Source organism: Halichoerus grypus, chromosome 13 (genome assembly GCF_964656455.1).
Source record: "Halichoerus grypus chromosome 13, mHalGry1.hap1.1, whole genome shotgun sequence".
NCBI lineage: Eukaryota > Metazoa > Chordata > Mammalia > Carnivora > Phocidae > Halichoerus > Halichoerus grypus.
The window spans coordinates 46,866,016-46,884,851 of record NC_135724.1 but is presented as its reverse complement, the minus strand read 5'-3'; the positions used below and the strand labels follow the sequence as shown (position 1 = coordinate 46,884,851).

Sequence of the window (18,836 nt, the reverse complement as noted above, 5' to 3'; positions counted from 1 at the left end):
AACTCTGACTGCATCTGGGCATTACTCTCCTTGCTTTCCTCCACTACAGAAAGCAAAACCCCAAGATTGGAGAACAGCACCAGGCCAACGCTATGAGGAGGTTCTCTCTCAAAGCCAGTTTCCTCAGGTGCAAGATGTGGATAATGATAATGCCTATTTCATAGCGTGGCTGTCAGGGGAAAATGAGAAAATGCATATGAACTTTTATGAGACTCTCTATGTAAAGTGCTTAGCACATAACAATCCTTCTATTTCTATTGATGTTATTCATGATCCACAGACCGCACCGGTCACTACCCCTGAGGCTCAGCCAGTTCTAGCATTGAAACCACTTTGTGCAATTAGGACCTCAATTTCTTACCCTCTAATCTGCAGTGCAGGCCCACCCCAAAGTGCATCTCTGTGGGATCCCAAGTAGCCTGCCATTTGGGGGAGTGCTCTTGTCCTCTGACTAGGTCTCCTGTGTGGGAGAATGATGAGACAAAACTTTCTTGTGGTTGCCAAGGGTGGGGGCAGCAGGGGAGGGGGGAAGCCAGAATGGCCATGGAGTTCTCCAGATACCTGATGTTATCGATGCAAATATTTACAGTTGTGCAAAACCATCAGTTATTGCAGACAACAAAGCTACTGCATGGGACTGAAGAGCCAGCGGCACCACGGGTAATAAAAATAGAAATTAAGACACACACAGATCAGTATATGGTGATGGATGTGTCAACTAGAAGGGGGGAGTCCTTCCACAATGTCTATGGATAGCGAATCATCACAGTGTACATTTCTGTTTTCAAAGTTTCTGTTTTAAGTATCTTCCATGACTCTCCCAGGAATTTTTGTCTGAATGAGAAACCTTGTGGGATCATTACAAAAGTTCTCCATAGTTGAAATAATGAAATCATAAAGCTTAAAGATCTACTCAGGCTTCCACGTATCAATATATTTACCAACAAAGCTGAATTACTCACTCTAAAGTTCCATGCTATTAAAAATCACATAGAAATAACTCACTTCTGATTAAAAACAAACAGGAAAAAAGACCAAAGGCAAGCTGGGTAGTACATTAACTTTATTTTGAATTAAAACATGGAATATGTCATCAAACAAATGGATGTATTGAAAACTTTTTTAGTTCAATTAACAAATGATTTGCATAGGAATTGCTAGTTCTGTCTTAGGATGCAGAGCTCATTGAATTGTGAATTAGATTAACATAAAACAAGAATAAAAAAATAACCATTTACCTGTGTGCCAAATAAATGCAATTTTACTTCAAATAGCAGATTTTTGTTCAGTCTTTGGTGAGTGGTTAATATAATCATCTTCCCTGCTATGGATAATGTCATAATCTCACCAGACCGAATGTGATCCTTCTAAGCTAGAGACCTCTTACCTATAGTAGGAAAACCTCCATTAAGTATTGTTAAAGCTACTGGATCCATTTTTATGGTCCTAGAATTGATCAACATTTTCCACTTAAAACAATAGGCCAAGGACAACCTATCTTAGTGAAAACACTAAGTTTGTGATTTCATCCCATTTTGTCTTTTAGAACTTTGTTATTAGTGTCCATCATACTGTTTTGATTTATATCAGTGATGAGCAACCAGTTTTGGCCTAAGGGCTAACAAGGGGGGGAAAAATGGAAAACATTTAAGACCACACTATTTCCTTTTCAAAATGAACATAGTTTTATGAAATTCCCGTGGGGGAAGTGTATTTGTACTACTTCGCTAAGTAAAAGAAAGTCAGTGAAGAAACTGGCACTGCTTTTTAGCTACTAAAAGGTTTATATCCGGGTATTTTAGCAATACAGACAGAACTTTCTTTAATTTTTTATCCAGAAATTAGATTACAGACTTGTTGCATAGTTAGGCTGTAGACATCTCTGGGGGCTCTGTGGCTTGCTCATTACTGCCTTTATTGACTAAAATAAGCTGATTTTTGTTGATTGATTATTTTATTGATCATAACAAACTTTAAGAGAATATATTCTAATTTCAAAAATTATATTCCATCGCTTACTGACTTAAAGATAATGCTTTTAGTACCACTGCAAGTTGGTTAAAAAAAACCCAACTTTGGGGACTGCATTTCTTTCCATCTTAACATGTCTTTACACAGAACATTGGCTGGAAACCAGAACAGAACATGAAAAGAAAACTAAAGAATATTTAAATAACAGAAATACCATCAGTGTTTATTATGGTAGATTATAGAAAGATGGTCTAATTTGTGTGTGTGCAATTAGGCACTGACTGAGGCATTTAGACACCATTGATTATAAAGTGCATTGAACATAAATTTTGACTCCCCTCCAAGGAATAATTCAATAAAACTCGGGTTTCTTTCTTGGAATCAATCAGCTCAAGAACATGCATAGATGAACACTTATTAAATACTAATAACAGTCTTTTATTACTTATACTCCTGCAATAGAATAGCAACATATTGTACTTGCATATGTCACATTTTATCCAAGGACCTCAAAGTCATTGGGTCAAGCAATAGGATTACACAGCATATTAAGTTACTTAGTTATGGCATGGGAAGCGGATTCCCAACAATAGAACCAAAATAAAAGTTCAAAGAGACAAACCTAAATTTCCTGTGGTTTGTAATTTTCTGAGTTTCCAAATTTGCCACTTGCATCCTACCATACCTACCATATTGATTCTAGGTAAAAATGATTTTTTATGTGTTAGGAATGAGATGAGGATCACCTCGCAAATAAACAATTTCTCTTTTTTATAGTTCAACAGTCCATCTTGGAAAATCACATGGTGGAATGTCAGAAGTGGCTCTTTAATGTAAATTTACACATCATTGCTACAGAATCGTGGTTACGATCTTTGGGTAGAAGAAAACATTTTACGCTGGAAGGACATACATCTATGTGTAAAATATGAGGGAGCTATATCTCTTAGCACACTTACAATTAACACAAAAGCAGAAGTGCTTTGATTCACTGAAGATCACACTTTCAGTCTTTTAAAGGCTTTCATCATCTTGCTTAAACCTCTTCCAGGGTTTAACTCTTAGAGTTTAACGGAGAGACCCAACTTAGTGTGGTTTAAAATGAGTTTCTGTGGACTCCACGAATCTGGCAGGCCCCACAGCATTGGGGTTACTGGCCAGCATGAGAAGCCCATGTAAGTGAGGGCAAGGGGTCCCTGAGCCTTTCTGTTCTTGACTCTGGGCACAGAGCCCAGCTCTCCTTGGTCAGGGACCCAGGGTGGGCGGGCATTCTGGGCATTTCCTTGCTAAAGGAATTTCCAACACTATTTGAAAAGCAATTTCTTTTTGGGCAATGGGGTTTCTATCTTTCAGTAAAATATGGAACTAAGTTAGCTCTTCCTGTGTCCTTCTTTACTTCGGAGGAGACGCAGTATACGTTCATTTTTGGTTAGTTCTGCCGGAAGTTCATTGGCCTGAAAGAAGACAAGACAGGCATTGGTGAATTCTCACAGTTGGGATGGTTTTAGGGACTCCAAAGAGGGGCCCCTCACCCAAACTTGCATCTCTGCTGGTGAAAAACCCCACTGGACTCACTCTTGTTTTAAGGCCTTAAAGGTCTCCTTTAATCATATAAATATCATCTGTTATTTTCTTATCTCATCGTTAAGAGTTATTTTTCTAAGCCATATCTCTAGTATATTGTGATCCCCTGGAGGCCAGGGTCCATGTATGATTAATCATCGTATCCTCATTTCCAGCCCAATGCCTGGTGCATCTAGTATGTCCTCAATGAATACTGGTAATGTTAAATTTGATACTTTATATTTAATTAGTATGGGGCAGTGTGTCCGCTAGGGACCTGAGATTCAGGACAGGTATCTGTTGAGAAAACAGAGTTAGGAGGCATTCAGAGAATAAGAGATACCTGGTTAAGAGCAGCTTCTGTGGTCACCACTTCCCCCTGTCCCTGGGTTTCACTGAATGTCCTTTCTTCTCATCATGCTGCTGAGACACATTCTTTACGCATTTATTTCATGAGTGGGTCCTTACCCCATGCAATCGACGTTATGGGGCAGTGGTTCTCAAACTTTTTGTTCTCAGGACCTTTTTACACTCTTAAAAATTATTGAGGATCCCAATGAGCTTTTGCTTTTAACTTCTTAGAGATGAAAAGAAGAACATTTAAAAATACCATAATTCATTAAAAATTGTAAATGCACTAGGGTAACATAAATAATACTTACGAAAAACAACCAAATTTTCAAAAACAAAAAAGCTAGTGACAAGAGTAGCATTGTTTAATAGATTTGCATATTTCCTGAGTGTGTAGCTTAATTGAAGACATTTGGATTTTCTTATCTGCTTCTGTATCCAATCTATTGTGATACGTTGTTTTGGTTAAAGCATATGAAGAAAATTCAGCTTTGCACAGATAGGTAGTTGGAAAAGGGAGAAACATTTTAACAGCCTCTTCAGATCATTGTAGATATCCTCCTTTGATGCTACACCCATACTAAACAAGGGGTAGTTTCTTAAAGGTAACCGCAGTGCGGAATCTGAAACCATATCAAGGTTTTTACATTAAAAATCCATAGATCTAATTATCTACAGCTAGAATCTTTCCCCATGTATGATTTGTAACATCACACACTGGCCATTTGGAAAATATTAGTTCAATGAGATATGCCAAATGTTGACACATTGCATTATACAATCTCAAAAGATCACCTTCATTAATATTAGCGCTGATTCATCAGAAAAGCCTGTATTAAGAAGCTGTCAGACTCACGTGGTGGATACCAGTTGTTCTTTGAAGAAAAAATGGCGCTCTATGAAAAAGCAACTGGCCCACTTTGCTATTCAGACAATGGCGTGAGTGCTTTTCCCTGAGACAACCATTGCACCTCAGTATACGGCAGAAGGGCTGGATGCATACTTCCATTTCGTTATGTAGAATATTAAAAAGATGTATAACAAGGGTCCAGATTTAATAAAATTGAAACTGTTTACTGCTTCATCAAAGATGTTCTTAAGTAAGTCTGGTATTTGTGTAAAATAATTTACAAAATCTGTAAAATAACCCACAGAGTTTTGTAAAATCATTCGCTGGTATGGTTTATACCCCTGCTTTGATGTGCAAGGTGCCAATAGTTTCACCCACCATTGCTTTTACACCATTAAAGCAAATGCCAGCACAGTGAAAAGGGCAAATAACATCTTTGTATTATTAAGTGTGCTGTTTTGACTTCTTAAACCTCTTGAAAGGGTCTTGCAGACCCTTAGGGGTCCACAGACCATACTTTGAGAGCTGTTGTTATAGATGAATCACGGGATGTTCTTGGGATTTCAGGGGAGGCAGTTAAAGGGTAGAAAGGCACCCTGAATAGGGGAGAGGGCTTGGATGCAGATGTTACCTGTCTCACATATTTTTTCCTCCCATGGCCACACCTGGAACCCCCCTGCTTTATCTGGGACCCCGATCCTAGATGAAACTCCTGAATTCCCTACCTTCTAGGTTGGGTCCTGCTCTTTGACCCCCACCTGCTAGCTGGGCCCTCACTTGTCGGGAATTATGCACAGAGTTGCTGGGAATTACGTTTGCCACAAAAGGTGGTCTGCTGCACAGCATGTCCTGTGGCTACACCCCAGCCCCCCACAAGGGACGCTTGATGCTGATGCTGGATTGAATTGAGCAGGAAATGACTATGCTATGTTGCTATAGACCAGAGGCCTCTCTAGAGGCTTCAGATTCTATTATTAGTTCCTGCAGGAACAGACATTGCACAGGCCTCCTGCCTGGGCCTGCACGGAAATGCCCCTGGTAGATAGACGTAAGCTCCATCTAGTCTTGGAGTATATTCAGGAATAACGGAGCTGTTTCATGTGGGTTACTGGTCCTTGGTGAGCAGGTTGGCAGGTAGCCAGAGGATCCTCTATGGTCAGGAGGAAGAGGAGATCTAAGGAGCTGTACTTTATCTACAAGCTTGCTGAGTTACAGCTCCCGTGTGTAACCTTTACCACTGAAAAAGGCTTTATATCCTCAAACCCTGTTGTCACGGTTTGGCCAATCGCATTGCTGCTCCATGTGTCATCCATGTAGTTCTAAAAACCTGGTCTCATGCCTCCTCTCTCCAGGTTGGTCCCCACTGAATTCTCAGGTTGCTGAGGTTGTATGGACTATTATGATGGCTAGTGCCCTAGGCTAGCCCCCAAAGGCCATCTTATTCATTATGGAGCAGGACCACAGGCCCTTATTCATGATACCACAGCATCAAAACACTCTCTTTCCCCACTGCTCCTGGGAGAAGCTGTGTTCTGAGTCCTCAGTTGGGAGTATCGGGAACATGGGCTGGCACCCATGGGGACAGCTACAGTGTGGGGAGTGGCCACTGGGGCCGTTGGTTACCCCCTCCTGAGGCATCAGCGTCGCAGTCCCAGAGCAGAACTCCACCCCTGGAGCAGAAGATTGCTTCTGTATTAGCTTAGAAGTCATGTCCTCTGGGAAGCCTCCCGTAGCATCCATTACTCCCTACTGATAGCTCGGGACTGTATTGCAATTTCTTTTTTTTTTTAAGATTTTATTTATTTGATAGAGAGAGATAGAGAGAGCCAGAGAGCACAAGCAGGGGGAGCAGCAGAGGGAGAGGGAGAAGCAGGCTCCCCGCTGAGCAGGGAGCCTGATGTGGGGCTCGATCCCAGGACCCTGAGATCAGGACCTGAGCTGAAGGCAGACGCTTAACCGACTGAGCCACCCAGGCACCCTGTATTGCAAATTCTTGTTTAATTGTCTTTATTCCGCAGTAAACTCTGAGCTCTTTGAAGGCAGAGACCATGGGAACTCCATTCACCACTGTCTCCCCAGTACACAGCACCGTGTGTGTTATCTAGTAGGTACTCAGCATGTGTTGAATGAATGAAGGCGAAGAATACCCCCTTCAAGAGTCCTGGGTGGCTGCCCGAATCCTAGCACCCTTGCTTCCAGAGCTGCCTCTAAGAGGCTGGCTTCTTTGGGGTGGCCAGTGGATGGGTGGGATGGGGGTGGGGTTCCCTGGCAACAACTCCCAGCTCTCTAAGCGCTGCTGGTGTACGAAACTCCGGTGTGAGCAGTCTCTCTATATAGCTCTATATATTCAAGTAACTTTAGGGACAATCCAAAGTCCAGCATTTTGGTCACTGGAATTTCCCCATAAACCTTATTGCTGAAATCCCAGGAGACAGACAAAGAATTGCATGTTGTTTCAGTTTCCATAGCTACTGGATGGCTTAGCAAGAAAGATCAATCTCTTTAGGAAGTCTGTGTCCAGGGTCTAAAGATAAGAGCACAGCTGATTTCAGCTGCCTTATCACACAGCCAGGCCAGCTAATGGAAGACAAATCGGAGTATCTCCGGAAGAGATAAGCAGATCAAGCACTCTAATGGTAAGAACAAGGAAATAATAACTCCACATGCTAAGAAAATGAAAATAAAAAAGACTCTTGGCATGTTGTCTAATTGCACCTCTTAATGGTTCCTTTTCAAAATGTCATGAAAAAGGTTCTATGTGTTTGCTTTTATTATTAAAGAAATTAACACAGCAATAGATACTTATAAAAGCTCAAATAGCATATACGTATAAAGTGAAAATTGCTTTTCATACCTTCCTTTATTGATAAGAACCGCTCCTACTTCCTCCTTTATTTTTTTTTTTTTCAAGATTTTATTTATTTATTTGACAGAGAGAGACACAGAGAGAGAGGGAACACAAGCAGAGGGAGTGGGAGAGGGAGAAGCAGGTTTCCTGCTGAGCAGGGAGCCCGACATGGGGCTCGATCCCAGGACCCTGGGATCATGACCTGAGCCGAAGGCAGACACTTAACGACTGAGCCACCCAGGCGCCCCTACTTCCTCCTTTATTATTTTTTTTTAAAGATTTTATTTATTTATTTGACAGAGAGAGACACAGAGAGAGAGGGAACACAAGCAGAGGGAGTGGGAGAGGAAGAAGCAGGCTTCCCGCTGAGCAGGGAGCCCGACCCAGGGCTCGATCCCAGGACCCTGGGATCATGACCTGAGCGGAAGATGCTTAACCGATCAAGCCACCCAGGTGCCCCTACTTCCTCCTTTAAAAGTTCATATTTTAGTGTTCTCTCAAGACCTTCCCTCCCCCAGAGATGCTGCCCTCCTCCTCCAGGTTCTACACTTGACTGCTAATGCAGATGTTGAATAGGAAAAAATGGGTATTGGGCATCTTCCCACCTCCACGTCTGACCTAACTGTAAACTAAGGATTTTGGCCTATAAAAATATGGGTTGGTTCAGAACAGCGGCGCAAAGTCCTGTTAACAGTGTAAGAGCAACATTTCCCCCTTTCTCTTCTACTCTCCAAAGAAAGCTCAAGCAGTTGTCAAGATATGCACATCTGACGTATGTAGGATAGCAATAAACTACCAGGGCTTTGACTTTTTTAGGACACTTCTCTGATGATGGAACCCCATAACTCTACTCCCCGCAACTACTACTCCCCACTCCGTCTTGGGAGGCTGCACCATTGTTAGCTCACAACCACGGACCATAGACACATGGTTTTTAGCATAATTCTCTGGATCCAGATGCACAGCTCATTCCTACTACTGACAGCCTGCATGCCCTCACTATGCCGAGGTATGAAGAGAGGGGCTGGGGCCAGCCTGAGGGATGAGACTCCTGTCGGAGCTTTGCTCTTCCTCCCAGTCCCTTTCAAAGGCACGTCAGCATCTAATAGAGTGTCCTCAGGTCCACAGCACACAGCACTCAGTCTAAGTACTGCCAATGTTTTTTTTCCAAGTGAAACAAGAAATCTGGCTCAGGGTGCATGGGATGGGTTATCTTGGCTTAGGTAGAAACTGCCTATCTCTTTGCACAGGTGCCCAGAGGAGTTAAAACATAGGGAAGGAAAGGCTGGTACCTTGTTTCTCAGGGCTGGGTCCGCCCCTGCTTCCAGAAGCAGCGCAACTGTTTTAATATTCCCACTGAGTACTGCCGCGTGGAGGGCCGATGTCCCATTCTAAGAGAAAACGACAGTGTGTGTCAGGAGTGGGCTCACAGCCATCAGCACCGAGCCTGGCTTTCATCATAAACCAGCCTGAGTGAGGAGACCCAGGTTGGAGCTTTGCTCTTCCTCACAGTCCCTTTCCAAGGCACATCGGCATCTAATAGTGTCCTCAGGTCCACAGCATATGGTCAGTACACATACTGCCAACGTCCTTTGGCAAGTGAAGCCAGAAATCTGGCCCGGGGTGCACGTGACTTCAGGATCAGTCCATCAGTTTTAAATATATTAGAATTTGCTGCAGCAAAAGCAGTAATGCTATGTCAAACATTTTGCCTTTTTCTTCAAGGACAACATATAGTTTTCATGCTTCCAGCGAGGCTGGAGAAATGGCTGGCAAGCCAAAAGGCTGACCTGTCAGCCCAGCTACCTGCACTCCACTCACTCAGGTGGGTGGGAGCACCACTGTGGGATTACACGGCATGAGCATGTGGGGTAAGGAAACCCCCAAGCCCTGAGGTGGAGAATTTTTGAGCATAGAAGGGTCCGTTGGATGGGTTGCTGACATTTTATGAAATGTACCGCAAATATTTATTGAACTAAGGAAGCATCTATGTGCAGCACGTAGCCAGATTCTGGGAGGGGAGAGGAAGAGAATATCACAAGCCTGATATAAGAATGATGGGCAGTCACATGACATCTGTTCTGTAGACACGCATATGTCTACAAAAGCATCTAAATGCAAGCTTATTTTCCACATTAGCTACTTATAATAATAATAAGCTACTTTATTTTATAAAAGACTAAAATATAATGCCCATAAAAAAATTCCAGCAAAGTAGCATTTTCCTTTCCAAAGCAGCATGTTTGCTTTTTAACATGTATGACAACTCACTTGTCTGGTAACATTTCACCCATCTAAATTTTCACCAACTTGTCAACTTCATCTATTTGCAACATGGCTAAGAATAAAATACCAAGCCGAGAAAGAGCTCTTTGAAACGAGATAGGTATTACAAAGTCCATTTCTGAAGCTCATTTCTTTTATTCATAGAGAGTTCCCTTTCATAGACCATTTATTCTTACTTTACAAACAGTGTTAATGAATGTAGGTTTCCCGCTTCCAAGCTCATGGAAGATCAGAAGTCACTCAGTGGGACGGAGAGAGGGGCCAGCATTCTGACAACAGCAGTCCTGTGTCAGCTGATCACGAGGCTAGAGCCTAAATATATAAAGATCCGATGCAGAGTGTCCAAAAAGCCTCTGGGATCATTCAAAGACAGGTTGACTTTTTATACATCAATAAAGCCCAAGGAAACATCCCCCAAAATGCTAAGCCACTGTTCCAAGTTTAGAACAGGTTTCCTGTCCTCAATTTAAGAAAACAATAGTGTAAACTAGGGGTCCGCAAACTACAGCCTGTGGGCCAAATCAAGCCTGCCGCCTGTTTTTCTACGTCCTAACAAGATAAGATTTAAAAAAATAAATAAATAAAAGAATACTACATGAAAATATGAAATTCCAGAAATCCAATGTCCATAAATAGTGTGTTAGTGGAATGCAGCCATCCTTTGCCCCCATGGCTGCTTTCATGCTACAAGAGTAGAGTTGAACAGTTCCAACAGAGACTCTATGGCCCATGAAGCCTAAAATATTTACTCCCTGGCCCTTTATTGAAAAAGATTGCCAACCCCTGGTATACACTGTAACTGAGAAATATCTTAGTCTGAAAGGGTTAAAATTTAAAAAAGGGTTTTGGGGCTCTGTTTCCTGGCAGACCCAGCTCTCCAGAATGACACATTCTTTGAGGTGTCCAGATACGTGAGGCTTATTTTCTTTCACCTAAGATAACAATGTGGTTCTTTGCTGCAGATAATGAAGGGAAGAAACATGAGCACCTGTCCCCCATGTTTCATGGGACACAAATCATGTGTTTCATGAGTGGTGGAAGATTTTAGTCCAATGATATATATATCAAGATAGTTTACTTTCCAAGGTAGTGATTTAATTACTACTAATTTTTTTTTTTTTTCTGGGAAACTAAGTAGCAACAGACTCTGGTTCACTCTTCTTACCACCCTGCCATTTCAACCAGTGCTAATGAATCTCCAACATTAAGAAGTTGTAGGTAAGTTCTTTCAAGAATGCAACTAACCATGTGAATTACACTCAGCTTCTCCTGCAGTGCTCAGGTATGGGCTTCTTAATTTTTAGCCTCTCTTTTACAGATTGGTAAAATTTCTCTTTAAGTCTTACCTTCAAAATGCCAAGGGTGGGTGAGAATTTCAGCAACTCTTCTATAACATCGTTATAGCCTTTGTTGGCTGCTTTGAGTAATGCTGTTGTACCATCCTTAACAGAGAGGAAAAGAAAAGTTGCCTATTAACGTGTGTTGGCTAAGAACTAAATGTTAGTTGAGAACCGGGAATATGCTTGTCAGAACAGGTGAAAGGAGTAAACCAAAGTATGAGCGGGCCACGTCTCTTAATCTAGGAGCATTTTAGAGCATATTCAGTTCTGCATGAAAGAATGCTAGAGGAAATATGTGACTTATTATCTTAGAACCCTGCCATTTGGGAATTCAGACTCTTCCAGTCCCTTAGGACACTGGGTAAGGGGCGAGGGGAATATCAAGAGTATATTTTAGGACACAGATGGACCAAAGAGGCATTGTCTGCAGTTCGTGACTTAGTGGAAATTAATGTTAAACTATTTTTAATGACTTAAATAATTACCGAACTGTATTTACTGTTTTACATTTTGAATCTGCTTTTCTTTTTGCTTTGTCTTATACACAACCTTGCTTTACTGTGCCCTAGGTATCTGTCTTTGGGGGTTGGGGGTGGGTAGGTGGTCAGTAGGAAAGGGATAGATTGAAATCTGTTAAAAAAAAATGCAAAAACGCAAAAATTTATATTCAGCTTCTGTCATCACTTTTTGGCCTGGGAAGAGATTTTCCAAATTCCGTTTTCCCCCCCTGCTTTTACATATCAATTGCTGTATTTGGAGGATTCAGCTCACAGAATTCTGTAGTACAGGAAATATCCCAGCCTGCTCTAAACGTTTAGCTGGAATCAGGAAGAAAGAAAATGAGATTAGAGGGTTTTTCTTTTCTGGTTTCAGAGATGTGGGAAGAAGAGATAGAGTGGGAGAGAGGACAGTGAAGTAGGCAGGAATGTGTCTTTACCCCTTTCTGGGCTCAGACATGAAGAAGGGAGGTGGGTCACATACGCAAGGGTAATACTTACAGACACTGTAAGAACCAAACCAAACCAAACCCAAAAAGCAGATGGCATAGTGTGGTCAGGCAGCAGGGTCTCCCCAAGCTGCCCTTAGTTTCTACGGGCCACAGAGCTTGCTGTGGGGCCCATCGAGGCAGACTTAGGTGATATTAGCATTATTAGGTGGAGGCCAATGGCCGATGTGGTGCAGGGGTCTGCAGCTGGGGAAGCCAGATGAGGTGGAGCCCCAGGAGCACTGCTGGACCCCAAAACACAGAGGTTGCGCCCCGACCTGCACTGCGGTCCAGGGCCAGCAGGAGGCGCAGCTCAGGCGTACGCGCAGCCGCTAGGGACAACCCCAAGGACAGCCCGAGGCCCGGGCTCCTACCTCCCGCATCCTCCCGGGTTCATCCAGGAGTCAGCTCAGGTGGAGGAGGATCTCCGAGGATGAAACATCTTTCCCTTAGGGAGACTGGGTAGCACTTGCTAAGTTTCAGCTGACTCGGACATTTACTTTGTTTTCCTGCTGAAGAGCCGGTGGACGTTGGGAGAAAACCCAGGGGAGATACAGATCAAATAAAGGCGCGTTTTCTCCGCACGTCACGGTTGAACTTTGGAGCTTCGTGGGTACATGCACTACCCGCGCCCTACCCACCCCCCCCCCCCCCCCGCCCCGCCCCAGCCCCCACGTGCCGCAGCTGAGGCTCAGACTCACGTTGCGGGCGGCGTCCCGGTCGGCTCCGCGCAGCAGCATCACCCTCACCACCTGGCTGTGGCCCATCTGCGACGCGATCCACAGCGGCGCCGTCCCGTCCTGCCGGTGAGGGGACACGCTTGCTCCCACCGGGCCACCCAGCAGCCGCCGAGCAGCAAGGTAGCACCCACAAACAACCTCCCGACGACACATGAGGACGGAGATTTTAACGCATTTACACAGACGGGCATTTGGTAGTGCCTGGAACACTTGCGTGATTGCCAATATTCGGGTTTGGGCTTATAACAGCCATTTTATGGCAGGATCTTTTGGCCCACAGTATGGTGCGGGACTTCAGGGAACACGGAGTGGGAAAGCGGTTGAGTTGCTCACCAAGGCAGAACCAGATTTGACAAACCCAGCGAGGAGAGGCCAGCATGTGTTTATTTCCCCCAGATTCTGTCAGTTTGTTTGCTTTACTGGTGGGTTCACACAACACACTCTGCTTAGCGTGGGCCCTCGTTCCCACAGGAGAGAGGGCAGTTTTCTTGGAGATGTGTGAGGGTCAAAGAACTAAAGACATTTCTCCCACTCTTCTATTCTGGTGTCTAGAATCCCCCACAGCCAGTCATTTTTAGGGACTTTAGTTTTATGCAGGATGTGATACGATTTCTTTTGGGAGGGGATGCACACTAGCGAGTTATAGCAGGGTGACATTTATTGGTAATATTTCCTGAGTATTGTGCCCCCAAAGAGCCTGTTCTGTGAGCATGAGGCCATGAAGCAGAGAGGTGTTGCTCCAGAGAAGAAAAGGTGAAACATCCAAGGGAGGGAGAAGGATTTAATAGGAGGGTGGCTCCTGCCAGACAGAAAGGAAAACAGAAAACCCTTCTAGTGCTGGAAGGAAGCTCTAGAGAGGGCGTGAGGGAGATGGAGGTCAGACGTGTGCGTCTGCGTTTTCCTCCTGGCTTGAATCTGGGTTAGGTAAGCAACCAGGTAAATTATGGTGAATTCCAGATGGAAAAGGATTTTCTCCGGTCCTTGGGATAAAACCCAGGAAAACTGCAAGCCTCTTAGAGAAGCTCTGCTCCTGGCTGGTGCCTGAGAGAGAGAACAGAAATGGGTGAAGGAGTCTGGGCCAATGGGCCCGAGACATCCCCCAGTACCCCTGGTCCTCATCAATGAGACATCTGTGCACCCAGGAGAAACTGGAAGTGCTGGGTAAACAGTGGCCTGGAGTCAGCCTGGGGATGGGAAGATAAGGCCATAGAAGGTCATGATTTCACATGACAGGCCAACAAGATACCAGTGCAGGATGCTCACAGACAGGAAAGGCTGGACAAACCAGCCCAAGGACCAGACATGAGTGTCCCCACCCCACCTTAATGCCTGGGTGGTAGTCTGACCTCTGAGAACTTAGGCCACTTTGGAGGGAACGGCAAGGAGGAGGGCGGAGGAACCATAACTCACTAAACTTGGGCTCTGAGGTAATGAAGGTAATATGGCCCCCTGGGACTGTTTTGGTCAGATAAGACTGAATTACTCATCAGTGGGAATGGGGGCTGAAGAGCAGGATGATTCATTAGAGAACATAAAATTTCATTTTCTGCTGTAGTATATAATTTCAACTCCAGTCTACTAGCCACAGCAGACACAGGATTCTTGCCCATTGCTGTCCTGGCAAAGGGACAGAGGACAAAGAGGCCTGAGTGGGGTGGTGGGGGATGACAAATCAGGAGCCTAGAAGGATCCAGGGGTGCTGAGGGATGGTAGGAGGACACTGGCACCCCTGTGTCTTGGGAGAGATGGGGAAGAGGTGCTGAATGAAGAAGGACAAACACCTGGAGCCACTTTATGCTTTTACAAGGGCTTTGTATCTGATTATTTATTATTAGCAATAGAAATAATATCTTACTTTGTACTTTCATTTACAAAGCATGTCTACATTCATTACTTAATTTGATTTTCCCAATTTAGAATCATTCATTCCTTCATTCATTCAACCAACCAACAATTATTAAGTATCTTCTAAGTCTCCGGCAGAATACTAAGGAAGACATGGTATGGTCTCTGGTCTCAAAGGAACTCAGTCTAGTGGAGAAGAGACATGGACATTTCAGGATGACTACAGTGCTATAATAAAGTATGGACAAAAGTGCCCAAGATGAGCCAGGAGAGGGGCCTGCTTACTGTGTGGGGGTTATGGCGGTCAGTTGGGGTGATATCTGAGCTGGGCCTTAAAGGAGGACTAGAATTTTGCCAGGTGGGGGGTGGGGGAGGACATTCCATGTAGAAGGAAGAGCATTTGCAGTCGCAGCGGCTTGGACAGATGTGGTTGGTTCAGGCAGGGTGGGAAATCCAGCAGATTGCGGCCCAAGGGGTGTGCGCTGGAACAGGGGCGGGGCGGGGCGGGGCGGAGGCAGGGTGCTGGAAGCTCTTCTCCCTCCTTGCCTGCTCTGGGCTCACTTGTTCTTTGTCCCTATCTCCACTAGAGGGCAGGCAAGGAAAGGCAGCTGGCCGCAAAGAGGCCAGCCAGTGGCTTGTTCAATGTGCCTTCCAAGGGCTTGCTTGTTAGTAAAATGATCTTAATTGATACTAACATGTGGAAAAGTGTTGAGAGGTGGTATATTGGGAACAAATATTAATAGCATCAATTCATAACAGTAATGCCAACACTGAACTTTTATCACTTTAACTGCAATAGTCATGGTAGATGGAAAAAGAAGCTGCCATTTTCGGGTTATGAGACCTTAGGCAAATCACCCTGAGCCTCTGTTCTCTTCTGCAAAAATGTTAGCCCCCCAGAGATACTCATGGAAACATGTAGGAAGGTGCTGAGCACAGGACTGGCGAGTGCGTGCTTAGAAAATACAGTCACTGAATCTGCGTATTTATCATGAAAAACAATAAGCACCTTAATTTGTACTTTTGTTTAGAAAACACTCCACATGCTTTATTTGATTTTCCTAATTTTCCTGTGAGATAACTGATTGAACAGGTGGGAATGATTGGTAAAATGAGATTTGTGGTTAAACCCAGGAACTTGAATGTGAGTTGGGGCGTTACTGTCAAATCAAAGTACTTATTATTTGATTATCTGGTTTGTGGAGAGAGGTTTTTCCCTTCTTCTGTACACCTCAGTTCCTGTTTTCTCTTGTTTTTTCCTATGAAAATGATAGAAATTAAGTCAACTTGGCTCCTTTTTGTTGAGTTTTGAGAGAATTGGAGTAGGAAAAACATTTAAAAATTTATGCTTTTGAATACTTCCTGACAAAAATATATAGTTTTAAAATATGTTAAAACAAATAAATCACAGTGAAATAAATTACAGGAAGTTAGGACCTCTCTGGTACCTTTTTAAGAAAAGGAAATAGGACACTTAGCTTGAAGAACATGAGATTCACAGGGTTATGACCGCTGTCATTTACTATTTGTGTGCAAACCAAGCAGAAAAGGATTTAGACCGATTTCGCATACCAAGTGGCACAAAGAGGGCTGATGGGTAAAAGCTATGCAAGACTTTGGCTCAGTGTAAGACAGAGGTGGTGATGAGGGCTGGTTAAAGACTCAATAGTAGTAATGCGTCCCCCACGCCTGGAGGGGTTCAGCAGTGGCTGATTACCACTCAGCAGGACTGTTAGAGGATTTATGTATCTGACAGATGGTTACACAGGTGACTTGTACAGTTCCTTCGGACTGGGTTATATCCCCTCCTTCCATCTGAGATAATATTTTCAAGTATGCTCTAATACATTTTTATAGATAGATCATATCATGAGACGGAGCTTATGACATGATTTGTATTAGAAACTAAATGTTGGATCATTTTAGTTAGGGTCCTAAAGATTATTTAGAAAAAGTATTAAAACCATTTTGTTCCATGGGAATGAATATATTTAGTGGCACTAGTTCTTTGTTTCTGCTGCTTCTAGTCCTATATGAAACACATATATAGAACTGTTGAATCACTATATTATATACCTGAAACTAATATAACACTGTATGTTAACTGTACTGGAATTAAAGTAATAATAACAGAACCCCCCAAAGAACCCCTGGAATTCAGGGAGTGTAAGTGACTTGCTCAAGGTCATGCACTTAATAAGCAAAATGGACTGTGTTTCATTTCCTTAAGTTATCCATATCCCCATAACTCACAAGTTGCTCCCCACCCAGAGACGTGGCTGTGGTTCCCCAGCTGGCTCTTATAGTCTTCCTGGGACTGGTGTCCTGGCCATGAGCCCAGGCCCTGCATCTGAGCCTTTTCTAGTTTGCAGCCACCGATCACTATGTCTTTGGCCTTCTAGGCCTCACTGGAGCTCTGCTCAAACCATGGGGTATCTTCTGGAGTCAATATACCTTTTCAGAGGTCCTACCATGTGCAGAGGGCATGCAAGCAATGGGGCCTCCCTGTTGCTGTCTGCTTCCACCCCAAGCCCTCAGGACATTGCATCAATCAATTAGCCCTACTTTCTCCCATTGCCCACCACTGGGTCTGCCCCTCCAAGCTTGCAACCTGGGACGACCAGCACTATCCGGGCCCCAGCATCTCTGCATACAGTGCAAACCAAGGCTAAAGAAGACATTTTATGACATGACCTTTCTGTCAGGCTTCAAAGAGAGCCTGATTAGCACACTGAGAGGACAAGTTAGAGATGAGTGATGACAGGCCAGACTCAGCCCTGGGTAAACACTCAGACCTCTGCCACTCTATGAAAGTACTGTTTAATAAGGTGGATGAATTGCGTTGGGAAAAGTATATATCAAAGAATTTTGTTGATAGAAAAACAAACTAGCCATCTTAGCTCGTGATTAAAAAGGCTTGACGTGTGTATCAACTCTACATGCTGCAGTCACATAGAAAGAACTGAAAATGAGTTTTTAGCTTGACTATAGAGTACAATGATCTCAGTGACTCTTGACCTCTTTAGGATGAACGAGGAGGAAATATTTTTCAAGTTTCAAATCAAGAGCTTAGTCTTTCCAAAGTCTGCCTATGGATTTGAGATTCTGATTCCTTCTCACAAAAGCCCTAGAGAGGTTTTCAGTTAGTTCATCCATGATAGTTACAAGGAAGACCATTCCTACTACTGTTCAGATTCCCTGCAGCTCAGATCAAAGGTCAGCTAAATAATTTCAGTGCAACTCCGTTAACATGTTGCCCAGGGTGCCATAAAATGTAGGGACCCCAGAGAATGGCAAGGAAAAAAAAAATCATAAATCAGATTTTTCTAAAAACATTAAGAAATGAAATCGGGCAAACATCCTTGTCTTTGTTTTATAAATTCAAGAATTTTCTGACAGGGACTCCGTGTGTCACCTGAGATTTCAGAATACACTGGTGTCCAAATGCCCTGCCGATGTCATATTCTACCATTCATGGGCCATTTTAATGGAAACTTTTAATTATACTTTTTTTTAACCTCCTCATAACTTTTGACAAAGTCAGCCAGGACTGCTATCACTTTTGCCATATTTATGACACTGCTTGTTTTCTAGGAAGGGAATTAAATATGCAGAGTTTACTTTTTTTTTTTTTTTTTTTTTTGCAGAGTTTACAGTTTCAAAGAAGACAGAACTTGGGCTAGTCTGACCTGACTAGACGACCTTTCATTATTAGCTCATGGCAGGTAATAAAAAGATTATGGCTTGAAGGTAGAGTGGGGTGAATGTACCCTATAAAAAGGAAAAATTCCATTGCTTTTTTTCCTTCAAAGCTATTCTTATTTTATAAAACACCATTTTCCTGAATAACCATCTTTTCAGAGTTGGATTCATAATTCCAAACAACTGCATTAGATGCAGTCTTTGAAAGGCATGTCACTTGCTCTTTGATCCGAGGGAGGGGTCCTCCCACGGCCGGACTAGGTCATCTTGCTTTGACCAGGTCATCCTCACTGTGAGGAATGAAAGCAGCTGTGGGGTGGGGCCACCATGGTACTGTTAGCACACTCTTTAATTT

The 18,836-nt window shown here is 43.4% G+C and overlaps 1 protein-coding gene across 3 annotated transcripts in view; it reads right to left on the bottom strand.

Annotated features, from left to right (window-relative positions):
- Positions 1-1,046: 1,046 nt before the first annotated feature.
- Positions 1,047-18,836, bottom strand: part of ANKRD29 (ankyrin repeat domain 29) — a 57,256-nt gene continuing 39,466 nt past the window's right edge. For 2 of the 3 annotated variants that reach the window (XM_078060504.1, XM_036098141.2), the window contains exons 7-10: positions 12,896-12,994; positions 11,216-11,311; positions 8,876-8,974; positions 1,047-3,425 (exon numbers count right to left, since the gene is read on the bottom strand). In XM_078060504.1, the coding sequence (XP_077916630.1) occupies positions 3,342-3,425; positions 8,876-8,974; positions 11,216-11,311; positions 12,896-12,994 (378 nt within the window). In that variant the 3' untranslated portion in view covers positions 1,047-3,341. The remainder of the gene's footprint in view (positions 3,426-8,875; positions 8,975-11,215; positions 11,312-12,895; positions 12,995-18,836) is intronic. The other variant, XM_036098142.2, reaches the window with a different exon arrangement.